Source organism: Condylura cristata, unplaced genomic scaffold, assembly GCF_000260355.1.
Source record: "Condylura cristata isolate star-nosed mole 26May11 unplaced genomic scaffold, ConCri1.0 scaffold00035, whole genome shotgun sequence".
NCBI classification, from domain to species: domain Eukaryota; kingdom Metazoa; phylum Chordata; class Mammalia; order Eulipotyphla; family Talpidae; genus Condylura; species Condylura cristata.
This window is the reverse complement of record NW_004567136.1, coordinates 4,664,307-4,689,250: the sequence shown is the minus strand read 5'-3', so window position 1 is coordinate 4,689,250 and position 24,944 is coordinate 4,664,307. Positions and strand designations below refer to the sequence as shown.

General features: G+C 37.1%; 2 protein-coding genes across 3 annotated transcripts; both read left to right on the top strand.

The window, feature by feature from the left end:
* The first annotated feature begins 463 nt into the window (after positions 1-463).
* Positions 464-19,364, top strand: SNURF (SNRPN upstream reading frame). 2 transcript variants are annotated; one of them, XM_012732748.1, is made up of 4 exons: positions 464-576; positions 6,977-7,072; positions 12,282-12,407; positions 19,281-19,364. In XM_012732748.1, exons 1-3 carry the CDS (start codon positions 563-565, stop codon positions 12,385-12,387), a joined length of 216 nt encoding a protein of 71 aa, XP_012588202.1. In that variant the 5' UTR covers positions 464-562; the 3' UTR covers positions 12,388-12,407; positions 19,281-19,364. The 2 variants fall into 2 exon arrangements, with proteins under 2 accessions (XP_012588202.1, XP_004693129.1); XM_004693072.2 differs by lacking the exon at positions 19,281-19,364 and having other exon boundaries at positions 465-576; positions 12,282-12,430.
* Positions 19,294-23,640, top strand: SNRPN (small nuclear ribonucleoprotein polypeptide N). Its single transcript, XM_004693071.2, has 7 exons — positions 19,294-19,414; positions 20,463-20,614; positions 21,694-21,805; positions 22,244-22,396; positions 22,816-22,954; positions 23,245-23,370; positions 23,469-23,640. Exons 1-7 carry the CDS (start codon positions 19,412-19,414, stop codon positions 23,504-23,506), a joined length of 723 nt encoding a protein of 240 aa, XP_004693128.1. The 5' UTR covers positions 19,294-19,411; the 3' UTR covers positions 23,507-23,640.
* Positions 23,641-24,944: the final 1,304 nt, after the last annotated feature.

The window sequence follows — 24,944 nt, the reverse complement described above, 5'->3', positions numbered from 1 at the left end:
GTAAGTAGAAAAGGGAAACTATCACACTAGATATGAACAACGTACGTACCGTCTTCGGATTACCTATTACTTTTAGACAGTGCTTGAAGCACCTGTTTTTGCATTGACTGTGATTTTCTATCATTTTTTTAAAGCTTTCCAGTTATACTTCCTGATGTAGCATACTGGAAGCCATGAGCGCAACTGTAAATCAGTATTGTTTGGCCAGTGGTTCCTGTAAAGCGTGGAACCAAGAATAATTTCCTGAATATTTTTCACATACCTAAAATAGGTATTAACCCCGGGTTGGAGGTGGCCTTGGAGTGACCCTCTCAACTACCCCCATAGCCTTGGGCATTGAGACCCTTCAGGCCGGGAGGGCGCGGGCACCCCTGCACTGCGGCAGGAATCAGCACTGCGGCAAACTGACGCGCATGCGCGGCAGGCCGGCCGGGTGGGTTGGTGCGCATGCGCAGGCGGCACTGCGTGTGCTTAGTTGGCGCTGCCGCGGCGATTGCGGCGCAGATCCGCGTGTCCACGGGAGATGCCTGACGTGCTCTTCTGAGGATCGGCCAGCGACGCGATGGAGCGGGCCAGGTCAGCTCGTGGGGTGCCTCTGAGGCAGCGGGGGGACGGCTGTTTTTGTGGGCCTCTTAATCCGGGTTTTAGAATCTGGAGGAGCGGTGTGAATGGGACACGGGCCGCAAGTTCTTTGTCCTCAGGGCCCGCTGGACACCTGGACGAGGGCTCGGCGATCCTGCCGTGGGCTCTTGTTGCCGTGGTGTGGTGCCTTTGTGCGGCGCATCAGGCTGCCGCGTCCGGTCTGCGCTCTCCGGGCGGCCTTTGTCCTTGAGCCCTGAGACCGTGACCGTGGGCCGTCGGGCTGCCTTGGGAGGCTGTGGGAGGCAGCCGGAGGGTGCCGTGGGTTGGGGCGGTGGGCGTGCGCCGTGCGGGTGGGACGGACGGGGCAGGGCGCAGGGCGCGGCGCAGCGATGCAGGGGGTAGCTTGTTCACGGGGTGGTGGCGGTGAGCCGCGACCACGGTGTCTTGAGGATCGCAGGCTGGCGGCCATGGCGGTGTTATGGCGGTGGTGTGGTGGTGGTATGGCGGTGGTGTGGCGGTGGTGTAGAGGTGGTCGGGTAGCTAGCTCGTGACTACCGGGCTGGTGTGCGATCCGACATTGGGGTGAACCTGTGGCGCCGAAATGATGGTTTGCACGGAGCGGCGGGGTGGCCGCCATGGCGGTGCTAGGGTGGGGGCGGTGACAGGGTGGGGGAGGGGTGGGTGACTGCGGTGGCAGTGATTGGAGGGGGCGGTGGGGTGACCGTCCATGTGGCGAGAAGGAGGGGTGGTGGGTGATCACCTTGGCATCGCCAGGGAGGGGCGGAGTGGCCATGGTGACGATGGGGGCGGGGTGCTGGGGTGACCGCTTTGGCGCTGGTAGGGAGGGGCGGTGGGAAGGCCACCCTAGTGGGGTGGTAGGGAGGAGGTGGGTAACTACTTTGGTGTGACTGGACTGAGCAGCGGGAAGACCATCATTGTGGTAGGGAGGGGTGATGATGATCATGGCAAAGACTGGAGGGAAGGGTGGGGGATGACCCCCATGATGGGGGTGGTACGGAGAGGGGTGGATGGCCGCAGTGGCGGTGGTGGAGGGGGCTATGGGATGACCGCATTGGCATGAAGAAGTACACCTTAGTGGTGGCGGTAAAGAGGGACGATGGGGTGATCGTCTTCATGATGGTGGTGGGACGGAGGTTACAGCGAGGAAACGTGGGGTGATCGTCATGGTGATTGTTGGGAGGAGTGGGGTTACCATCCAGGTGCTGGTGAGGAACGATGGCGTGAAGACGACATCTTTAATGGCTGAAAGTGGAGTGGCGAGGTGAGCACCATGGTGGTGGACAGCAAAAAGACCACCAGAATAGTGGTCTTGGTGAATATGGTGACCGACAAGGTGGTGGCAGCCAGGGCCACTAGGGGACAAAGACTAGAGGGACAATGGGGTCCACGTTGGTGAGATTTAGGGCAGTGGGGAGTGGCCATCTTGCTGGTGAGTGGGCAGGCAAGGGAGCAGGGAGAGGGGTGACGGTGGCGGCAGGGTGTGTTAGATGGCCGGCAGATGGTGTGAGATAGTGATAGTATGTGGGCCACACGCGTGATTTGAATGAGTGGAGAGAACTTTTAATTTTCTGCAACCTGTGGTGGAGTCTTTGAGTTTGTGTATTGAGGTGAGCCCGCGCAAGGATGACTTTAGGAATGTTTGTGTCCTTGTATATTTCATTCCTTATTTTTTTTTTGTAATTCTTGCCTTGGGATTGGGATTTGGTACGCAGAGCTTGCTTTATGCATACCGCGCGAGAGTCCTAAATCGTTCTGGAATGTGACATTGGGGGCACCTCTTGTTTGCATTGTTCTTCTCTGCAGTCAAAATAAAATTTTCAAAGGTGATTTTAGGAGCACATGGGGGTCCTATGCTGCAGTACGGTCATTGTGCGACTCCCCAAAGATGGCTGCCACTGCAGATGTGTGACTGCGCTTGCGCAACAGGGTGGGGGGCTACCGCCCCCTTCCCCCAGTGCCGCAGTGGCGTGGGGGGGAGCAGCCTTCCTTGCATCCTTGGTGGGTATCAGCTCCACCCTCGCCGGGTAAGGCGAGGAGGCGTTGCTGAGTGGGCAGGCCCTCCCCCACTAGTGCAGCAAGTGGGGAAGGACGCAGCAGGGATGACATCACATCTGCCAAGTGGTGGGGTGGTCAGTGGGGGGAAGGGGTTTTCACAGCTTCTGCCCGGCGGGCCTGGCATCCACTCCATTCACCTGTCCCTTCCTCCACTACTGTTCTGCAGTGGGGGTAGGGAGGAGGAAGGACAGGGTTGGCCAGTCTCTTCCTTGGGGCTGCCCCCTCCCCATAGTGCCGCAGTGGGAGGGGGAGGAAAGGAGAGGGGTTTTGTCCATTGTACCACCACTGCCTGAAATGGCAGCTTGGGATCTTGTTCTGTAGACGGGAGCAATGGAGGCCAGGAGCCAAGACAGATGCAGCCACTTCTGGATTATTCGTGCTACTTTATGGCAACGTTTTGAATCTGTTTTCTAGTCTTTAGAAATGTGTGAATTGTCATTTTTTATATTTTCCCTATATTGTACTTTGTATCCTACCCTCCCCCATATTCATAGTAGATTTAATACATATTTAGATAATAAAGATAATTTAAAAATAGCTTTAATTACAACTATATATTTGGTCATTCTAAAACTGCTTCCTCTACAGTATACTCAGCACTCTTTTATTTCTGGATATTATATTTCTAATGCTGATTTTTAGATAGAGATTTTTTTTTTCTTAAACCAGGATAAGAGCGTCTAGGAATTTGAGCTGTAAGTTGTGTTTTCAAAAGGAGAATAGGATAGAATCAGAAAAGTGGAGAATATTGCAAGGTTAGGAGGTAAGCATATTGTCAGGGAATTTTTGCTTTTAGTAAGATCTTTAAATTAATGCTTGCGAAATGATCTGTTGAAATAGAAACCAATATGAAAATTAAAGTGAGAAAGGATAATGAACATAGTAACTTGCTATATTCTAGGACTTTGATTGCGAGTGTTTATAAGGATTTTTCTTTGTATTCAGTATTTTGACAGGATTGCAATTATTTTACAACCTACCACAATGAATATATTTTAAGTTGGAATTTAAGAGAAATTGTAAATTCTGGAAGCATGAAAAACTTTGTTCTGGCATTTTCTTTTCAGAGAGTTTAAACATTAGCAGGTGTCTGCAGTTTTGTAGTAAGTAAGACTTCTGTGTTTGACCTGTTTTTATAAATATATTGTTTCAAGTATTTATATTTTGGTTTAGCTTCTGATAATTTGACTTGTATTTGTATTAGCCTGGTCCGCCATTTTGTGATCTTTCACTTACCTTAGATCTCAACATGGCGGATGGACGACGCCTATGGGCCGCTCTTATGTTTGGAACCTGGAATGTGAGGACTTCCTACCCAGTGAATATTTATCTTAAAATCAGGATTTTTAAAAACTGAGCAGTATGTGTAAACTGGTTTAGAGCAAAGTAGAAGGGCTGTTTTGTTGTTTAAGACAAGGTACTACTATGTGATCAGTCTATAAAAAGTTTATTGTATTTTCTTGGCTTCCCTAGTCTATCAGTCTGCCATTTTCTTGCTGGAATAGTTCCTTCATGTATGGTTACTCAACATCTGGATTTTCTTAATTTTCTTCTCTCTTAATTATGTGCTGAGATTTGTTTATGAAAAATATAACATTTAAGATGTCGAGGTCTCTAAATTATCCTTATTTGGACCTGCAACTTCAGCATAGTCATTTTTAAGGAAAAATCCTCGAGGTATTGCTGCCTCAGTATATGATGTGAATTTTTAAAATCTCTTTCTAACATGCATATTAGGACTTTCTAACTGGTTATGTATGTGCCCTGTTATTGTGACCCTGGGGGTTTTCAAGTTGTTAGTTAAGATGCCTTTTCCTTAATGGCAGGGTTGAATTTTAATGTTGTCTTTGGTTCCTGAATACTGGCTGGCACAGAATTTTCTTTTTGATTCCACAGGTTTTGCCAGGGAGGCACTAATTTTCCTATGTGTGGGAGGATCTACAGACAAGAATCATTTCACATTATCTTTTTTATTTTTTGTTCCTGAGATAGTAACACGAACTTATGTTTTTTGGAGTGAATTATAAGTAATAACTTGAGTCGCAGAAAATTAGACAATAGGAAAAAATTGTGAGGTCTCATTGCTGCGCATTTAAATGTATGTCCAGATAAATTTTTATTAATGAAAGTGTTTAGGAGCAAAACAAATCAATACCATACGGGGAATAGTGTTTTTTCCCTTAATTGTTTAATTTTTTTTAAATGTTGCTTTCTTGGTTGACAATAAAGTTTGGAAGATTTTAAATGCACGTTTGTTTTATGTATATTTAGAATTATAAGTAGAAACTTAAGTACTTAGAAACCATCAACTTGTAAAAGAGGTTGCATACAACTTAAAAATGGGTAAGAATTGAGCAGAATTTCTCCTATCTGAACTCAGGAACATTTTAATACTGAGCAACTGATTATGAGGTAAAGGAACTGAAGATTTTTTTTTTTTACTTTGGTATTCGATTGTTTTCAATTATATTATTGAATTAAATTAATATGACATACTGAGGTTCGTAGAAGTCTAATTGTGTTATTATACATAATAAATTATGTCCTTGTGAAACTGCCACTCTGTACCTTGTTTTTGAGAAAATCAGTACTTCATTCCTATAAAACTTAACTGATATTTAAATATATGGATATGTGCAATATATATATTTTTAATACATAATTTGGTACATAGAGCTGTTTTTCCACATTTTTGCAGTTAATATTAATGGTGCTAGGAACATTCATGCATAATTTTTGTGCTTTCATTTTGTTCCACTTTGGAGTAGAATTTCTGGATCAAATGTTAATTATCAGTATATAATTGTGCTTTAGAAAGTGCCAGAAGCTACACCATTTACATTCCGGATAGTAGTTTAACCATAGCCTTCCTCTTTCCTGGGTATGAAGTGATATCTATGGTTTTGATTTGCATTCCCCTAATAATTATAATGCTATTGGGCATCTCTTTGTACTGATTGGAAATTTGTATAATGTTTAAGTTCTTTACCCATTTTTAAACTGGGTTTTAGTATCTTAGTTTTGAATCCTTACTGGTTGTTTACACATTCTGGATACTAGACTTAGATTAGCTATGATTAGCAAGTTTTTTTTTTTCCTTCATTTAGCTGATTGAATACTTTGTTTTAGATGTATAATTTACGGATTCCTTTTTCAGATATAGTAAGTGTTGTGGAGTCTTAATCACTATACATTTTAATGTATGTCCAGGTTATTTTTTAGTAATGAAAGATTTTGAAGCACAAAAAATTAACACTCTCCAGGTGACATTTTCTACTTCAATGCCTAGTCAAAGATAAAGATGATTAGCAAATAACGTATTTTTATCATTTAAAGTTTAATGATTACATATAGAATTTTAAGAAGTGTTAACTATTGCTTGTTTAGAACTTTAAAGGATTTGAAGTAATAACTTGGTTACTGGTAAGCTATTTGGGTTAATTTGCATAATCAATTACAAATCTTTTAAATGACTAGCTCAGGTTATTCACTTTGGGGTTGTATCCTTCATATTTTGCCTTTAAGGTATTAAGTTACATACGTTTTGTAAAATGTTTTTCCTTCTGTCCTGTTTGATTTAGCTAGTTTAGACTTTGCGTTATGAGTGGCTCCTGTCATTTCTAACATGGCCACCCATTTACAGCTGCCTTGTGCAGCCATTTTGTGAACTGTTCTGCAGATCATAATGTGGTGGTGTCATGTTGCTTTTTGTTTTTCATTTATTTTTTTACTTAGACACCTTTTTGTTTATTTTGCAAACTCTAAAACACCTTCATAAGAAGTTGCTTAAGTGGATACTTTGTAATTTTTAAATTAAATATTTCCTTCCATTATACAAAAATAATAGTTTTCAAATAATTGGAAATAATCTGTTTTTTTTTCACTGCACATAAATGTAGATAGTATATCAGTGTATGTGTGTATACATTTATATATAACCTGTAATTTTAAATGTAAAGTTGTGACTATTAGAAATCAGTTTACAGTTTTATTTTTTCATCTTCAGGTATTTTCTCATCTGATGTTAAGGGATTGTAAATGAAGAAAGTTGGTTTTTATTTAGTTTCAGAGTAGATTGTATAGCAGAATAAAATCTAGCGTTGGAGTTTTGCCTTGTTTTTGGTAACATTACTAACACTTAACTTATTCTTAAAAAATGATTAATAGGTTTTAAAATATATTTTATAGAATCATATATTTTTAAAGGCCAGTTTTATTAGGAAAAGGAGAAGGAAAAATAGGGAACCAAATTGTCATAGGTGCAGCAGAGCTGACTCATTTATAAAATCTTATCAAACAAATCCCTCTTACTGTTTAGGGACCGCTTACACCTGAGACGGACAACGGAGCAGCACGTACCAGAGGTGGAAGTCCAAGTCAAGCGCAGAAGGACAGCCTCTCTGAGCAGCCAAGAGTGAGTACAGTCTGTGCCAAAGAGTTCAGATTAGAGTCCTTTTACAAATTGGAACGAAGTGTTACGCAATTTCATCTTTGCAAGTGAGGTTAACTAAATTATCAGGCGCACGTAATACAGAAGATAAGGCAATGTATCAGTTAATCCTAAATTAACTCAGCCTGTTAAAATGTTAGAAAAACACACTTCCTTATTTTTTTTAATACAGGTGGGCATTATCTTTAAAATCGTACGTCCTACAATATAATTTAAATTATTTCCTCTTTATTGAGTTGCTAAATCCCATTCCATGCTTGCAAAATATTCTGTGTATTGAAGGGATGTCATTTTAAAAATTCACAGTTGTTCAAGTATGCTTTGCTTTGGATGGCACATTTATCCAATTAAAAACATTAGTTTTTCCTTTCTTTGTAGGACACGCACACATATTAGTTCAGGTTTCCAGAAGGGCTGTTTACATTTTAAAAAATAAGCCTTTTTTAATGACTAAAACATTGTATCTTTTGCATTTTGTATGACCACTTTTCTTTCCTTAAAGCTGTTGTTTTTCAAAATTATACGTATTAATATTCTTAACAATAATATACTGTTTAAATGCATAATTTCGAAAAAAATAATTAAATATCTATTGCAGAACACCATTTTTTTTCCTTCCCTCCCTAGACAGTATCCTCAGATACTTTGATCTCTGTCCTTTCAGAGGCTCATGGGGGCAGCTGGGGGAGGCACATGTCTGGATTTGTTTTCTTATATGGGATTTACTGTTCTGTAACTGTATGCCTTGGGGATCTTTTCGCATCAGCAGATAAAAGTCTGTCTTTTACAAATTGCAGAATATGTGGTATAAAAGTTATATTTATCATTTCCATACTGAAGAATACATGGGTTTGCCTCATTTAAGCAATGAAGATAAGCTTTAGTTAATCTGATAATTAATACAAGCTCTTAATACTATTTGCGTTTTATTTCACTCCAAAGCTAAGCGTTAGAAATTCTGTTTAAAATGTAGGTAGCATTTTTGTGTCTTATTTTGGTTATATCTGAAAAATTAATAGTATTATTTATTTGCTGATCTGAATTACTGATGAGGATATAAAGGTTTCCCCATTTTGCGGCTGACTATTTTTCTCTACTGAGACATTTTTTCCTTTTTTGCACTTTAATTTTGGACATTGCCTTGGAAAGCAATATTTTATTAATGAGTATTAGTTTGTATTTTATAATAGACTTTTTGTTGTTTTTGTACTTGTGGTAATGTGTTTATTTTTTTCTTTTGTAACTTCCAAGTTTTAAAAAATGCCATTTTCCCTCTAGCATCTCTGCAAATAACATTTGCTACTTTAGATATTGTGGTGTAGATACAGGTGGGGAGGGGGATTTCTGGGTAGGAAGATCTTTTATTAGTCAGTGAATGCCCTTATGGCTTATTATTTTGTTAGAACTGCATAATGTGGACCAAAATAATGGATGATATCATATTCATCTTGCTTTATTTTGTATACAAATTTTACTTGTCCATCTCTATATTCTTGCTTTTAAAGAATAAGTAGCTTCATTTTCCTGAACGGCTATATAAATTACTTATAAATATTAGAGGGTTTTGAATAGGGGAAAGGAGAGTTGAATAAAAGAAGTAATAGTGTAACTTTACAGGCAACTCTGTGATCAGAATGAATGTATTATAGGAATGTATAAGGAATACTGAAACATTTTAAAGCTATGCCTAATGACACAAAAACTGGATTCTCCCAGCATTAGGGCACTTAATAACTATGAGTGCTCGTTTTAATAATAACTGATCAAATTTCTATTGTTTTCCCAAACCAAAAATTATATGTTAATATTCCTAGATGATTTGTGTGTACGAGTCTGAGCAAATAAAGGATTGTTATTATCTCATCCAGAATTTACAAGTAAAGTTAAATAAAAAAGGAAAAAGAAACAAAATACAAATAAAACATTCCCCAAGCTAAAAATAAGTAGTGGGCATATTTCATTGATTTATACTTCTGGGACTGATAGTTATTCTATCAATCACCAACTTAACTCTTGCTGTTTGGAACTAGAGAATGTATTTTCCCTGATTCTTAATGTTTTCTGAGTTTTAGAAAAATTGGAGACTGGGTTTGAAAGCTATCTACTCTGTACTCCTTAAAATGACTTTTTCCAGATTTATATTCTGTACTTTATCAATTAAATGCCATATGTCTGCATACCCTCAGCCTTTAGTCTACAGGTGGATTTCAGTTTAGCCAGAGGCATACTGCAAGATGAGATTCAGAAATATATATATATATATATATATGTGCTCATTGTGAATTACTGATGAGGTTAAAGAATTCCTCATTTATCCTTGTTTACTATTCAATTCTGAGTGTTTTATGAGTGAATATTTGATTTGTCTCTTGCAAGAGGCGATTTGCTATTTTAATTCATGTGGTAATTTCTTTTTTTTTTAAGACCTGTTTTTTTGGTTAAAACTTTTCTTAAAATCTTGCTGGGTCTACTCAGCAACCAAAAAAGAGAAACACATGTCTTTTGCAGCAACTTGGATGGAGCTGGAAAAGATCATGCTTAGTGAGATAAGCCAGAAAGAGAAAGAAAAATACCGGATGGTTTCACTCATAGCAGGAGTATAATGGACCAGGCGAGAAAATAACAAAAATAATGAACAACCATATACCAGAGACATTTTGTGGGGGTGGAGTGGGAATGGGATCAAAAACGGGGTGGAGAGAAAAGTGCACGGGATTATGGTGATGGCACATGGGTGATTTGGTGATGGGAAACCCGCGGGGATAACAATCGAGATGGAAAAAAAATGTACAAAATGATGTAAAAATAAACTTTTGTAATAAAAAAAAATCTTGCTGGGTCAAGGAAAAGTACTGGATGGTTTCACTTGTAGCAGGAATACTAAGAGCCAGGGGAGAAAATAATAATAATAATGAACAACTATATAGCAGACATTTTACAGGGTGGAATGGGAAATGGGATCAAAAACAATAGAGGGAGGGAAGTGCATCTGACTATATGATGATGGCACACAGGTGATTTGGTGATGAGAAGCCCATGGGGATTACAACTGAGATGGAAGAAGGCACAAAATGATGTGAAAATAAAGAATTATATGTGTGTGTGTGTATTATATATTTTATATATATATAAAATAAAAAATATTTAAAATTTTTTGCTGGGTCAGAGAACTTAACTGGTAACAACAACAAAAAACTTGAAACTAAGAATGACCAAATAAAGATTTCATCATTCATTGATAGATCAGGAAAATACAAGTAATGAGAAATGCCATTACTCCAACTCTTACCTTACTACCTGGAGATAGTTCAGATTTGACATGTTAAGGACTCCACAAGAGTAATCTTCACAAACATTCCATTGATGCCAGGGCATCTGCAATTTTTTCTCCCTAATTGGCTATAGATGGATTACTCCCTTAATAAGACATACAGAATGCAAAAAATACCTAATATTAAAGGATGAAATAAAATATCCATAGAGCTTTGGAACTTGGAAATAGGAAATAAGTCATAGTTTGAACAAGCATGCTACATAACTATATAATCTTAACTAAAAAAATGGAAGTTTGCTTATTTAAATATATACATAGGACCTGGAAGGAATTGCAAACTAAAGTGCTTATGATTATGGAGAATTTGGATTATGGATTATCCTTTGTTTTTTGTTTCTTGGCTTTTTCAGTTTTCTGCTGTCTACATGTTAACATTTTAAAAAGTTATTTTAAAAGTCTTAAAGACTTTTTACCAATTTACTAATTTAAACACTTCTTACTAATAAAAGATAAGATTAAGATAAACTAAATAGAGACTCATAGGGTAAAATCTGGAGCACCTATGTCTTCAAAATATGATACCCTCTCAGCACAGTAATGTTTATTGTCAGATAGGAAACTCATCAGCACATTGATGCTATGATTTTTATTGGGGTCTTCTTGGCCACTTGATCAACTTTAGTCTTAATTAGCTTCCAGCTCCTATCCTTTCCAAGGTTAGCCTCAGTTCCCCAGGCCTCTAATGACATGGCTTGTCTTTACCCTGTTACATGATTTCTCTATCATTAACATTGATGTAACCCTCAGGCCCACCACAGTAACGACACACACCTGTCAGATGGGAAATGGAAGGAACCATGGACAAAATCCAGCTTAATTATTTTATAACAGCATGTTAAAATGTTTAAAGATTACTGTACAAAGTCAAAATATTTTTTTAAGGATTTATTTATTTGTGCATACAGAACTGGAATACAGGCCAGAGGCTCAGGGGCAGTGAGAGGCTTCACCAGAAACAGAGTGGGTAACAGAACAGACAAATTGACAAAGTACACTGCTGAGGGGAGCAGAGGGTAGGTCAGGAGAGGTCTGCCACGCCATGTGGTCACCTCTGGGGCAGACGGGAATCGAACTCATGTGCAAGTGGCTTTAGATTCTCAGTGCTGTGCTTTAACCTGCTGCGCCACCAGGGACGGCCCAAAGTGAAAATATTTTTATCAAGGTCCCTATTCAAAATCTAACTGCTGTTGAATATTTGTGTGTGTGTGTTTGAGTATTATTTATCATCAGAGAATTGCTGATTTTTGTTTGTTTTGTTTAGTCAGCAAACTGCAGTTTTTCTCTTCCTTATCCCTGTCTCCAGATTCACAGCCAGATAAGGCGTATGATGAGTGTGATGTGATTTGTTGCTCTCTAATAAATGAATAGTTCACATAGTTTGAAAGCCTAAGTAGCCTGTGTCCTGTAAGTACTTTACTTTCTTTTAGGGCCTGGTTTCTTAGGAGGTTGGCATGGATGACTACCTTAATGGCTGACTTGAAAAGACTTTGCAGACATTCCCATGTCCCTTTCAGGGTTACAGGATTGTTTCCAAATATTGAATAGTATGATTTAAAGAGGGAGTGAATGTATGTTACTAACGAGTTTTCCAAAGGCATTTTAATAATAAACCAACGAGCCATTTTTTTACCAGTTTCTTGTTCAAATCACCAAAGTTGGTAAGTATCAATTTATATACAGGCTCCTATTTACTGTCTTGTAGTTGTTCATAAATTAATTGTATGCACTGACTCTAAATGAAAATTTCTTCAAATATAAGAGGTGACCTCTGTGTTTTTCATATTGTTATCTATATAGGCAAATGTATTTTCATTTGTATGTGTTGTGCTCTTGACATAGGTGTCAGCTGTACCCAAGGCGATCTCAGCTGCAGCAAGTACCTGTGGTGGATTTCCAGGCGGAACTGAGACAGGCATTCTTAGCTGAGACGCCCAGAGGTGGTTAAAGCAGTATTGGAACATCAAGGTAGCTGATTCCAGGCAAAAAAACAAACAAAAAAGGTTAGAGCTGATGTAGGCATGATCAGGAATAAAAAATAAGTGTTTGGAGATCACGTAATTATTTGGAGCATGTTAAAACAATATTTTCCCTCAAATCTTCTGAAATAAGCATATGGCAAGAAGTTTAAAAAAATAAAATTAGACTGCAATATTCTTGTCTTGATGCTTGTTTCTGTATTTCCCAATCATCATAGTATATATACTTTTTAGGGAGTTTTATTTAGTTTATTTTGTATCAGTTTTCAACTAAACATAATAATATAAATAATTTAAATACAAATACTAACAATAATAAAAAGTACTATATAAATGGCTGCTCCATATCTGCCTTGAATATTTTATAATTCCTGTAAAAGACTTAATTTTTTCTGTAGGTGATTTCGATTAAAACAACAGTGAGCAGCTTTGCATGAAACATTAGAAAGGATAAAATCCTCAAACATGCCAATGTAAAAATAAACAGAACCAAGTTATATGAACTTACTTAAATTTTTCTAAGTTTATTACAAAGTAATTTGTCTAATGCCTTCAAAATCAATGGAGTACTATTAGCAATATACATCCATCACTATTGGTTATTTTAGTGACATGTCATTTATCTACTGAATTCCAAATATACATCACATTCATTATTAATTGGGAAGTTAAATATTTTCCCATGCTTATTTACTAATTATTCCTTTTTGTTTTGTTTTTTCTCACTTTTGTGTTTTTACCAGGATATTTGAATCATCTGACAATGTAATAAATATATTATCCACAATTTTTCAATGTGATGCAGATTTATTTATAGTCTGTCTTTATATTGGTGCTTAACACTTTTAGAAAAATGCTATTCAGAAGTTGATTTTTATTTACCTTGTTTTGTGAATTCTTTGAGGTTTAATTGGCATACAACATGTTAGCTTCATAATGATTGGATATTTGTATGTATTTCATAATCACATGACACTACATATAGTAGCACTTTTTTGTTATGAAACTTTAGATTTGCATTGGAATTCATTTTTAAATCCATCTAATTTTTTTAAGGATTCTCCCTGAATACTTTGAGTAAATCATTGCTTTTAAATAAGTTTCATTAAAAAATGATATTCTTGTATGCCATTAAACAATTGGAAGTTGTAAAAGTTAAAGGTGTACTCTCCTAGCAACCTACAGACCTTCAGTGCAGCATTAACTATAGTTGCTTTGCTCTGTGCATCATCCATTTGACCTGTTTATGACTAGAAGTTTTAATCTTTTGACTCTTACTCCATTTTGCCTCACCACTGCTCCAGTCTGTTCTCTGCACCTCTGCATTTTGTTTTTACTTTAAAGTTTTCACATCTAAGTGAGATCATGTTGTATGTGTGTGTCTTTTAGCACAGTGCTCTCAAGGTCCAGACATGTTGTCAAAAATGACAAGATAAACTTTTGTATGACTGAAGAACTCTTGCATATATCTGTTCATCCACTGATGGACTCAGTTGTTTAAATATCTTGGCTATTGTAACTAATGCTACACTGAACATGAGGGTGCATCATTTATAGTTTTTTTAAAAAATTTTAAGATTATGTGGCTTTATACAGAAATTCAGTACCTCTTAGACTTAAGATGATCAGAAAAAGAAAAGTTAAAAAATCAGTCAGTTCTTTATTGGCATGTTTTAAGGCCATTATTTTGAGTTTTAAAGCAAAGAGAACAAAGCATGAGAAAAACCTTCTGCTGTAACTTATATTTATTTACCTGACAGTCTTAAGTTATCAGTTGCCTGGCTTTCATTACCAGATAATGGAATCAATCATTGTCCACAGTTGCTTCACCATGTAAGAGCATTCTTAAATAAGTTTACACAATTGATTTTTTTTAAAGCCAGGAATCTTCTGCCCTCTCAATGAAATTCAGATGCTTTTGTAATTCTTGAGTATAGTGATCTTATAATTCTTGAGTATAGTGATCTGTAAGTTGAACCGGTTGAACCATTAATTTTCTGATAGTACTGTTTTATTGTAGTCCAGGTTCTAGTTTTATCTAAATGACTAGTTCATGGAACATTCAGTTATAATTTTGGTGTATGGCTTTACACCTCCACATGTGTAATTTTTCTAGTCCTCCTCAAGCAAGCCACCTTTTCCTGTCTATGTTCTCCCTCAACGCCTTTTTCCTACCCCTGTCCCCTCTGGTAATGAGCAGTTTTTCACTAAATCAAAGACTTGTAGTTGCTGTTATTTACCACAGATAAAATTGTTTAGAATCAGGGATTAATAAAATCTGATTACACTTACTGTTTTTATTAGCAAAAGTTTCCTTACTGAGTGTGGCTCTATTGGCAGGTTGGAATAGGTGTGACGTGCAAACTGAGGCTAAAATATTATCATTCCCGGTAAAAGAAACCGCAGACTGATTCTTATTTTAGAGAACTACATTGGAAGATAAGAACACAGAGGTCACCAATGAGGAAGTGACAGTACTATATAGGGAGTGTAGTGAAAAATGGATTATAGAAGTCTCTGATATAAACATCACAGGATAGGGAAACAGGAATTTCTAGGATATGACACCCTAAGAATAATGTTAAAATCAACTGCATATTAGTAAAGTTTTTTATGTTACCATAATTGGTAACATTGTTTTTTCATTATAAAAACATAAAACAAGTGATAGACAAGGAAAATGGCAAAGTAAGCCAAAATCTTTTTATATCCATGTTTTCAATCAGAACATGAGATTGGCTAGTTTTCATTTTGCTCATTTGCTTTTCTTTTGAGCTATTTAACATATATGTATATTGTTTCCTCATTTTATTACATAGTCCTTAAAATTTTCAGTTATAATGAATAAATAAGTTTGGTCATGATTTACTTTTTTCTTGCACTCATGTTTTTTTCTAGTTTATTTGCTGTCATGAATATTCTGTATTTCTAAGATAATTTAGTTCTTAAGTTTTACTTTAAAAAATCCAGTTGTGAATGGAGGGCATAAAATTATGACTATGAAATATTTTTGTTACTTTGCCTCTGAACAGTATCATAAGCATGTTGATTGCCATTAAGAATTACTAGAAGTTTTTCAATACCACCTTTTTTGATACATATAAATAATGGAGAATTGTATTCTTGTGGTTTTAATGGACATTGTTTTATAAATATTTTCCAGTTGAAATTTCTCCTGTTATTTGCTAAACTTCTTTGCCCTTTACATACCTTACCCTGGGGGGTCTTATTTTCCCAGATTCATTGAGGACTAGTCTATGAACATTCTGTGATTTATTCTCTTTTGCTATATGTACTTTGTTCAGATATGATCACCTATTTTGAATTAAATTGTATATATCTTACACAGTTTAGTAATTTCAAAGTCCAGACTTAGTAAAATTCAGGGATTCTTAGGGTGTTGTTAAGCCACGGACTTGGAACATTTGTTTTTGTGCTCTTTGATGTTGTTGGGCAATAAACCTTCACTGTCAATTTATCATTGAGTTTGAACACAGCACTCTTATTCTCTCATGAAATATTTTCAACTTTGCCCTTGTGAAAAATGTGGTCATTTTACAAAGTTGACAACTCTCCTTTACCTTACAAGGGTATATAATTTTGACTTGCTAAGCATAAGCATAAGAAATAACTATTCATTACATTTCTCCTTTGTGTAATTAAGGGAAACTAACTTTCCATTCAATCCCTCCTGAGTTCTAAGTAAAATGCAAATCCCCTTTACTTAAGCAAGTTATTTTATACAAGTTGTAACTTTTTATCTTGTCATTGGCATAAAAACCAGCTGCTCATTCAACAAAACACTGTTACTAGAGTACATTCCCACAGCCATCGAAACATGCCCTGAGACAGAGGGATCAGTCACTACTAGAAAAATAAAAATGAGCAGTGCAACTTCTTAAAATCTCACTTATAGCAAAAACATGTGACCACAAAGAATTAATGCATGGATTAATGGCATGGGAATAAGCATCAGTGGTACATTTAAGGTGGAAATATGCTGTCAGTCATGCTTGTCTGTATGTCCAGTTCTATAGCTCTCTGGTTATTTAGTCTGTGATTCAAAGCCACAGGTGCATATGTATATTTGATGAATGGGTAACAACATATGTTGGATGTAGGAAGAATAAGTTTGGGACTTCAAAAGCGTTGAATAATAGGATAATGAAGACATGACAGTGACAGTCTTTTTCTACAAGGAAATCTTGTTTGAATTCATTTATTATAGCCAAGATACATAAATGACTGGAGCAGATAGGTATGTGTTGTCTAGAATGTTTCTTGAGATAGAAGATTTGAAACTGAGGAACCAAATGGGGAAATATGTACCATGGAATATTTTTGCCTTCATAAATGGAGAGGTGACTGACAACATATTTCCACCTTAAATGTACCACTGATGCTTATTCCCATGCCATTAATCCATGCATTAATTCTTTGTGATCACATGTTTTTGCTATAAGTGAGATTTTAAGAAGTTGCACTGCTCATTTTTATTTTTCTAGTAGTGACTGATCCCTCTGTCTCACGGCATGTTTCCATGGCTGTGGGAATGTACTCTAGTAACAGTGCTTTGTTGAATGAGCAGCTGGTTTTTATGCCAATGACAAGATAAAAGGTTACGACTTTGTGCACTGTTTTCAAAGGTTCCGACTTTTTACCTTTCAAAAACAGCTTTATGAATAATAGTTTATATGCTAAAATGTGCATCAGTTTCTTGGTGCATTTCTGCAATGTTTCCATCATTGCTGCAAGGTCCTTGTCACTGCCATTTTGGTCCAGCACAGTCTTTTATGTCCACTTATGCATCCCTCATTTTCACACCCCACTTCAGAGGAACATTTAATATGCTTTATGTCCCAGCAATTGATGAATAGCCTGGCTTAATAGGTAAAATTATATGAACTAATGATTAAACTTACTTGGTTTGGAAATATGCTAAATATAAAATTTTTGTCTGTTCATAGTATATTAGGGGTTTTAAATTAACTCATGGGAGATTGTGTAAATATAAAATTACATTAATGGGGATGAGATTCACTGCTGATATAGTGAGACTTTGGTCTTTTGCATAGACTAAAAGGTAAAGATACTAGGTACAGGAGTATTCTTGATGTCATTCTTGTATCTGAGGACACATTTTGGTTTTAGGGGAGAAGATGTAGTGGAATTAGTCATGGTATATATAATTTCTTTAAAAGGGCAGGCTTGTTTTTTAAAAGATTTAGTTATTTATGCATACAGTAACAGGGGTGCATGCCAGAGGTACAGGGGTCTGGAGGATTCACCAGAGAGAATGAGAAACAGAACAGGGAGATTTGACTATTTTGAAATACACTGCTGAGAGGAACAGTGATCAAGGGCAGGAGAGGCCTGCCATGCCATGTGGTTCACCTCCCTGGCTGGGGATCTAACTGGTGCTGCAGTGGCTGCGGATAGCTTGTTAGTGCTCTGCTTCAACTCATTGTGCCACCAGAGTATACCCGGTCATGGTAGGTGTTGAAGGAAAGTGGACAATATGAGGTTATGAGTAGATTACTCCAGGAAGAAGCTGCTCAGAGGATTCTTGTGTTGTATTGTGGAGAAAAATGTAGGGAGGTATGATGGGTAGTAACCATGAATTTACTTTATACATATATTTTAAGATTCACTTGTGTATTCAAGACTAAGGTATAAGCCAGAGGTATGGGTAAAAGGATTCATGAGAGACAGTAAAGAGCAGAAACAGCGAATTTCCTGAAATGTACTGCTCTGAAACAGTGGCCAATACAGGAAAGGTCAGCTGAGCCATGTGGGTCAGCTTCATGGGTGGGAATGGAACGCATGCTGCAATGGCTGTTGATAGCACTGAGACTTAAAAAATATTCATATCTGATACTCTCCAAGTTTTCCCTGTAATGTATTGCTCTTAAAGTTTGGTAACTGTAGAGAAATATTCTTTCACCTATACTGAGCTATTTTTCTTTCATTATGTTCTCTTTTAGCAACATAGTGCCATATGGAAAACCATTCTCAGAACACTTTTTGTTTTGATATATTTTCCATTCAAAATTACCATTTAATTGATTTTACTTTCATATCCTGCAATAATTGATTCAAAGTATTTTTAGCTACTTCACTTTGCTGTGTCAATTTATTTGAAGACTGAAGAACAATCTTAATGGAAATATTTGTTGCTAAAAATCACATCTCTTTATAAAACTAATGTGCACTTAGATTTATAAATACAAATTCTAATTTAAAAGTAATACAATTTGTGTTCCTTTTCTAATGGAGAGGTATAAAAAAAACCTTTATTGATTATAGCTTACCTATCATACTTACTAGGAGTAGTGGCAAAATAATGTTGTATTACCTGTTCCTTTGATTAGTAATAAAGTTGACATATATTCATATATGTCTCCATTTGACAAATGTACTTTGAAGCAGGCATATGGTAACAGTTGGTTCTCGGTGTTGGTAGATTAACATTTTAGTGTGAATTTGTGTATGTTGTAACTGAAAATATTTTAGTGATTCAATAAGGGAACAGACCTTTGAATTCAGCTAATAGGAGTTATTCACAACTTAATTCCTTAAGAAAAACAGATACCAAGCTATTAAAGTGGACGTGTCTTGGTATTAACTTGAATAGTGGGTGAAACATCTTAATATGTAAGATTAAAGAATTTAAAATTCTAGCAGTCTTAGTAGTGTTATTTGTGGGGGTTAAAGTAAGGGAATAGTGAAATTAAGGTTCATTTGGTGTGTACATGAGCAATGGGTTTTTAGGATGTCTGTTACTGTGCTTTCACTCAAAAGTTGTCTGCCTGTTTTACACATGGTAGATTGCAGTGCCACTAGATCATGCTTTCCTCTGCAGGCTCCATCAACTGTCTGAAGCTTCTGCCCCAGCTTGCATTGTTCTTCGTCATACCTTTATCTGTAGCCTTCCCTTAGGTTTTAAGGATCCTGAAATTTACTGCGGACATTGGATTTGGTGGAACAGCAATCATGGTAAGATATATATTTGGGCAGAGGGGTGAGAAGTTTTTGTAAGGTCCCAAAGTAGTGATTTACCAGAGTGTCAAATGAATAGGGAATTTTGGAGTCAGCTTTTAGAAATGGTATCTCATTGTGTAGATGACAGCTGTAGAAAAGCACTATCTGTTGCCCAGGTATAAAGGTAAAAATGGTTAGAAAATATTTTTAAAACAATCTTATAATGTGAGAAAATACACCGTAGTTTTTGGTCATGATTATAGTAGTAAGTGGTCCTTCCGCACATGGGGTACCCATAGATGAGGTTTCAGAAGATGGAGCCTGAAGGAGATTCAGCATCCTAAATGATGTTGTGGGCATGATAGTATAGCTACACTGTTAACACAAAGAAAGGCTTTAAATTGATTATGATAATTGGGAAGATCTTAGATTTTATGATCCTCTGATTTTGCAGAGGGCCACACATATAAATAGAAATAAAATAAAGTATACATTTGTTAGAATTATGATTGAGTGTATGATTAAGAATCTTTTCAAAAGGTGCCTTAGTTACACAAAAGTAAATTTTTGAATTTGGATCTATTTTTAACATAGGGGATATGAATTGTGATGAAATTAGACAAAAACTGTTGGGAAAATAAACTACATTTTTACTGAGTTTTTGGGAATTGCAAAGTTTTTAATAAAGAATGCTTTCCTATCATGTTTCCAGGGTAAAATGAGTCTAGGGATTCATGTGTTCTGTGGGAGGATTCTATTTGGGATCAGAGATGGGGAGTAGAGGGATTAGAATGATGAATACTAATAGGTGAAAAATATTTGGGATACATTGAGGAGGAAATAAAGTTGAGGTGATGTGCAATTAGAAGTAGGGGACTCCACAGAGGACTAAGTGGTTCAAGGTCACTTCAGGAAGTGAAAAAAATGTAGAAGATATTGCAGTGGTTAAATTTACTAAACAAAAATCCCAGTTTAGATTTGACATAGAAGGAAGGAATGGGAGCAGATTTGAGAGAAGTGACAAAAAAGCTGATAAACTGACTTTAATCTTACTCCTTGCCAGACGGTGGGAAAGAGCAGCAAGATGCTGCAGCACATTGATTACAGAATGAGATGTATCCTGCAAGATGGCCGAATCTTCATTGGCACTTTTAAGGCTTTTGACAAGCATATGAACTTGATCCTCTGTGACTGTGATGAGTTCAGGAAGATCAAGTAAGACCATCTTGCTTTTGGGTAATTACAAATGAAGAGCGAGGCTTTGGGAAAAACTAGAGTAAGGACAAGGAAAAGAAATTTAAGGAGGATGAGAAAGGATAGCAGGACTAGGCCTCATGTCTCATTTCTAAAATGGAACTGACTTCTCAGTCTTAAGGCACTGTGTCTTTAAGTTTGAAAATACATCAGTGAATGTACGAAGAGTAAAACTAAAACTAAACAGTATGACCAAAATCAAGTTATATTGTGTGTGTTTTAAAATTTGGGAAATTTTATTAATAGATTGATTTCTGCAATCATTGTGACCTAAAGAATCTTAGTTGAAATAGACAATACCGTTTACTATTCATGGTGTGACATTTTAGGTATGGTTAGAATACTTCAGAGCAGTTTTAAAATGTATTTACTCAGTGCCTTTGGTAGACACTAAATTCCTCATTTTCAATGTTGATTTGATGTTTACTTTATAAGCCTCTTGTGTCACTTATCTCTGGTGGCTTTACTCTGTATACCCTCTATGCCTAGAACTGTGTTTGGCCCTTTTTTTCTTTGAGATTGACTCGGTCCCTCCCTGATGCCCCAGGGGTTTAAGAGACAGCTGCAATGAAGCTGTGAGCAGCCTCTGCAGCACAAGTTGGATCCCCAGCCAGGGAGGAGGTTACCCACATGGCACAGGAGATCTCTTCTGTCTCACCCACTGCTCCCCTCGGCAGTCTATTTCAGTAGATCCTCTTGTCCTGCTCCCCACCCAAGATTAACTTAGTTAAAAATGGTTTTAAAATATATACTTCCCATCTTAACTGAAACTGAGGTTCCATTTTTGATGTCATTTGTGACTGCATTTCACAAAGTCAGTTTTGATGTAAAAAAAAATTTGAGAGTCAAGTTTGATAGGAAAAGAACTAAACAAGTCATTCACCTTTGCAAATAAACTGAGTCTATTCCCTGTTCCACAACACAGTAACTGAGCCTTTGGACATCTTGGCATCAAGTATTAATTGAGATTTTAGAATCTGTAAGTATCTTAGACAGTGTGCCCCTCATTTATCTTCTAAAAATTTACTTCTGATTTGTAGGCCAAAGAATGCAAAGCAGCCAGAACGTGAAGAAAAACGGGTTTTGGGTCTGGTGTTGCTGCGTGGGGAGAACTTGGTTTCCATGACTGTGGAAGGACCACCCCCCAAAGATGTAAGGAATGCGTAGTGCAGGACAGGACTCATTGCAGCAGGACATTACATTGTTTAAAGATGTGTGCTAGAGAAGGACACAACAGGTTCACAGTATAACAGACCTTTGTCAGCATGCACCATGTGCCACTTCAGTGTTTGTATGTCCGTATTCAGCCATTAAAGGTTTTGATCTACCTATGTAAGGATAGGAGGTACTGGGTTTTTTATTCACTTATTTTTCGGTAGGAATGTTCAGGAAAATATGTGTTATGTGACAAAAAATGCATTTAGTTTGCAGTATTTCTCCTTGATGCATTTGCCTTTTACTTCTCTAAATAAAGAACTAATATGATACTGTGAGAATCTGATGGTGAATGAATTGAGTTTTTTAATACATCAAGACTATTGATAGCTTCAGTAAATTGTTTGATTTTTAAGCATCATTTTTCTTTCTCAGACTGGCATTGCCCGAGTACCACTTGCTGGAGCCGCAGGAGGCCCTGGAGTTGGCAGGGCAGCTGGCAGAGGAGTACCAGCTGGTGTCCCAATTCCCCAAGCACCTGCTGGATTAGCAGGACCTGTCCGAGGGGTTGGAGGGCCATCCCAACAGGTGAACCTGGAGAACGCTTTCTATTATTGGGGGAAAGACTAGAGCTGAGAAGATAAGTGAACCTAAATGTACTTACACTATGGAAACATTATACAATGTAGAGGGGATTGAGGGACAAATACACATTTGAAAGAGAATACATTGAAGACACCTAAAAGTAAACACTTCAGGGTGGTAAGTAAAGAAAAATGTAGATTGTTAAACCAGTTGAGAAAATGCAAAAAAAAAAATTATTAGCTTGAAAAGGGCATATTCAGCATAAAAGAACCTGTGTGTTCCAGATTTTTTTAACATATAAATTTTGGGAGAATTGTGAAGTTATTTATTTTGCTTGAAAGGCTGTGATGTGTTTTTTTTCGTTTGATTTTGAAAGTTGAGTGTGCCTTACCTTGACTCTCCCTCCTACCATGCCTTCTTAGGTAATGACCCCACAGGGAAGAGGTACTGTAGCAGCTGCTGCAGTTGCTGCTACTGCCAGCATTGCTGGCGCCCCAACTCAGTACCCACCAGGACGGGGGACTCCACCCACACCTGTGGGCCGAGCAACCCCACCTCCAGGTAAAGAATTGATGAATAAGAGGGAGGAGAACTTGGTTCATAGGTATAGTTCTATGGAGAGGTTGTATCATCTTGAGATAATAATGAATATAAACATTAAGATAATACAAAATTACCCAGCATAATTCCTAATCAGTAGCTCGTAGTACTTTTACTGTTTTGGGTAATAGTTCATAATGAAAGAAAGTGGGCTGTAATTGAGCCCATTGCCCATGGTTCAAGGAAATATCAACGTTTAATTGTATTAATTATATTACAAATACTTTATTTTTGTCATTTTTATTTTGTAGGCATTATGGCTCCTCCACCTGGTATGAGACCACCTATGGGCCCTCCAATTGGGCTTCCCCCTACTCGAGGGACCCCAATAGGCATGCCTCCTCCAGGAATGAGACCCCCTCCACCAGGAATTAGAGGTAAGTGGGTACACAGATGGCTCAGTTGTACCAGACAGGCCCTTGAATATATGTTCTTTTTCTAATGGTTTTATGGAATTTTGCCTTTTCTTTTCCAGGTCCACCTCCCCCCGGAATGCGTCCACCAAGACCCTAGGATTCTATCAATCCTTCGTAGTCACTTTTTCCTGCAATGCGTCTTGTGAAACTGTGTAGAGTGTTTGTGAGCTTTTTGTCCCCTCCTTGCTACATAAAATTAGCTAATAAATGTTTAGAGCAATTCAACTTCAAGTTACTGTTGTATATTTTTTTGCCTATTGATTTTATTGAGGTCATAGTGAAGAGTGGGATTTTTTTGTTGCAGTTAATGTGGATATGGTGCGAGTCCTGCTAAGCCATTCATTTTCTCTTTAATTCTCACAATAACTTGGTGATAATTTTTTCAACTTCCTAACTTTAAATTTGGGCATTGACTGGTGTCAGTTAATATTTACATATAAGGAAATTTCTTATAACCACATGGTTAAATGATCAAAATAATACGTAGGATCTCCTCCAGTTTTCTATGATAGGTATACCTGAAAGGAAGTGGGTGGTATAAAAGACGTAGAAGACCACTTATAAAAGAAAAATGGTACTTAATGAGACTTGGTTCATTAGTTCATGTAATTTGGAATAGGAGGTACTCTGTTTCCTGGAAAGTTTACCTCATGAACAACTTTTAGAATTCCTTTTACCTTGTGCAATCATAGTAAATGGTATGATCCTGGAATAATCATCATTCCATACCAGTAAGTATTATTTTAGTTTTTAAGTGAATGGTAACATAGGCTGTATGCTAGGAACCATAAGGGTTTATATTTTAGAAACTAGATAATAGTTGCATTCAGACAAGCTGTGCTTAAAATATAAATAACTGAAACCATTTAATATCTTATATAATACTAATAAAAATAAAAATGTTTACGTCCAACTATATCACTTTGGTGACCTACTGGTGATCCTATTAGAAATATTCAAGAGTTAGACAGTCTTATAAGTTAAATTGCAAGTTATGACCAAATACAAGTTTAGGTTCAATTTTAATTAGCTGTTTAATAAAATTTTTTTAAAAGATTTTTAATGTAAGGTTTCAACTAGGCAGTCAGCAAATATTGATTGTAGGAGTCAGTTAAGACTGATATTAAATTATACATTAATAACAAGACTGGCATATTGATTTGTTCTCTTTGACTTTATCCACAGATGCTGTGTATATGACATGTAGTCTCCTATGGAAAATGGACCTTCACAGTGACTGTATCTGCTGTCATCTATGTTATATGCTCTCTGAGTGCTCATAAGATTAGTAGCTACTCACAGGTAAAGAAAAACCAATAGTCAAGCCTTTTCTGGGTTAGGAAATTTAACTCACATTACAAATATTTTTGTTCTAAAAACCAGGTGGTAGTATGTAAAGTACCTTGTTTTCCAATGAGTAGTCTGTTCAAATTATTTAAATTATTTATTTAGTGCATATAAGAAACGGGTTTTGGAGGGTATGTAATAGGTAAGAGGGTATTCACCAGAGTGATGGTGGAGAAAAAAAGGATCAT

What these genes read in the sequence shown, in the direction of transcription:
- SNURF (XM_012732748.1), top strand. An exon ending in GCCTCTCTGAGCAGCCAAGA is followed by an intron (nt 7,073 to 12,281) that starts GTGAGTACAGTC and finishes CTCTTGACATAG; the next exon opens with GTGTCAGCTGTACCCAAGGC.
- SNRPN (XM_004693071.2), top strand. An exon ending in GATGAGTTCAGGAAGATCAA is followed by an intron (nt 20,615 to 21,693) that starts GTAAGACCATCT and finishes TCTGATTTGTAG; the next exon opens with GCCAAAGAATGCAAAGCAGC. An exon ending in CCCTCCACCAGGAATTAGAG is followed by an intron (nt 23,371 to 23,468) that starts GTAAGTGGGTAC and finishes TTTCTTTTCCAG; the next exon opens with GTCCACCTCCCCCCGGAATG.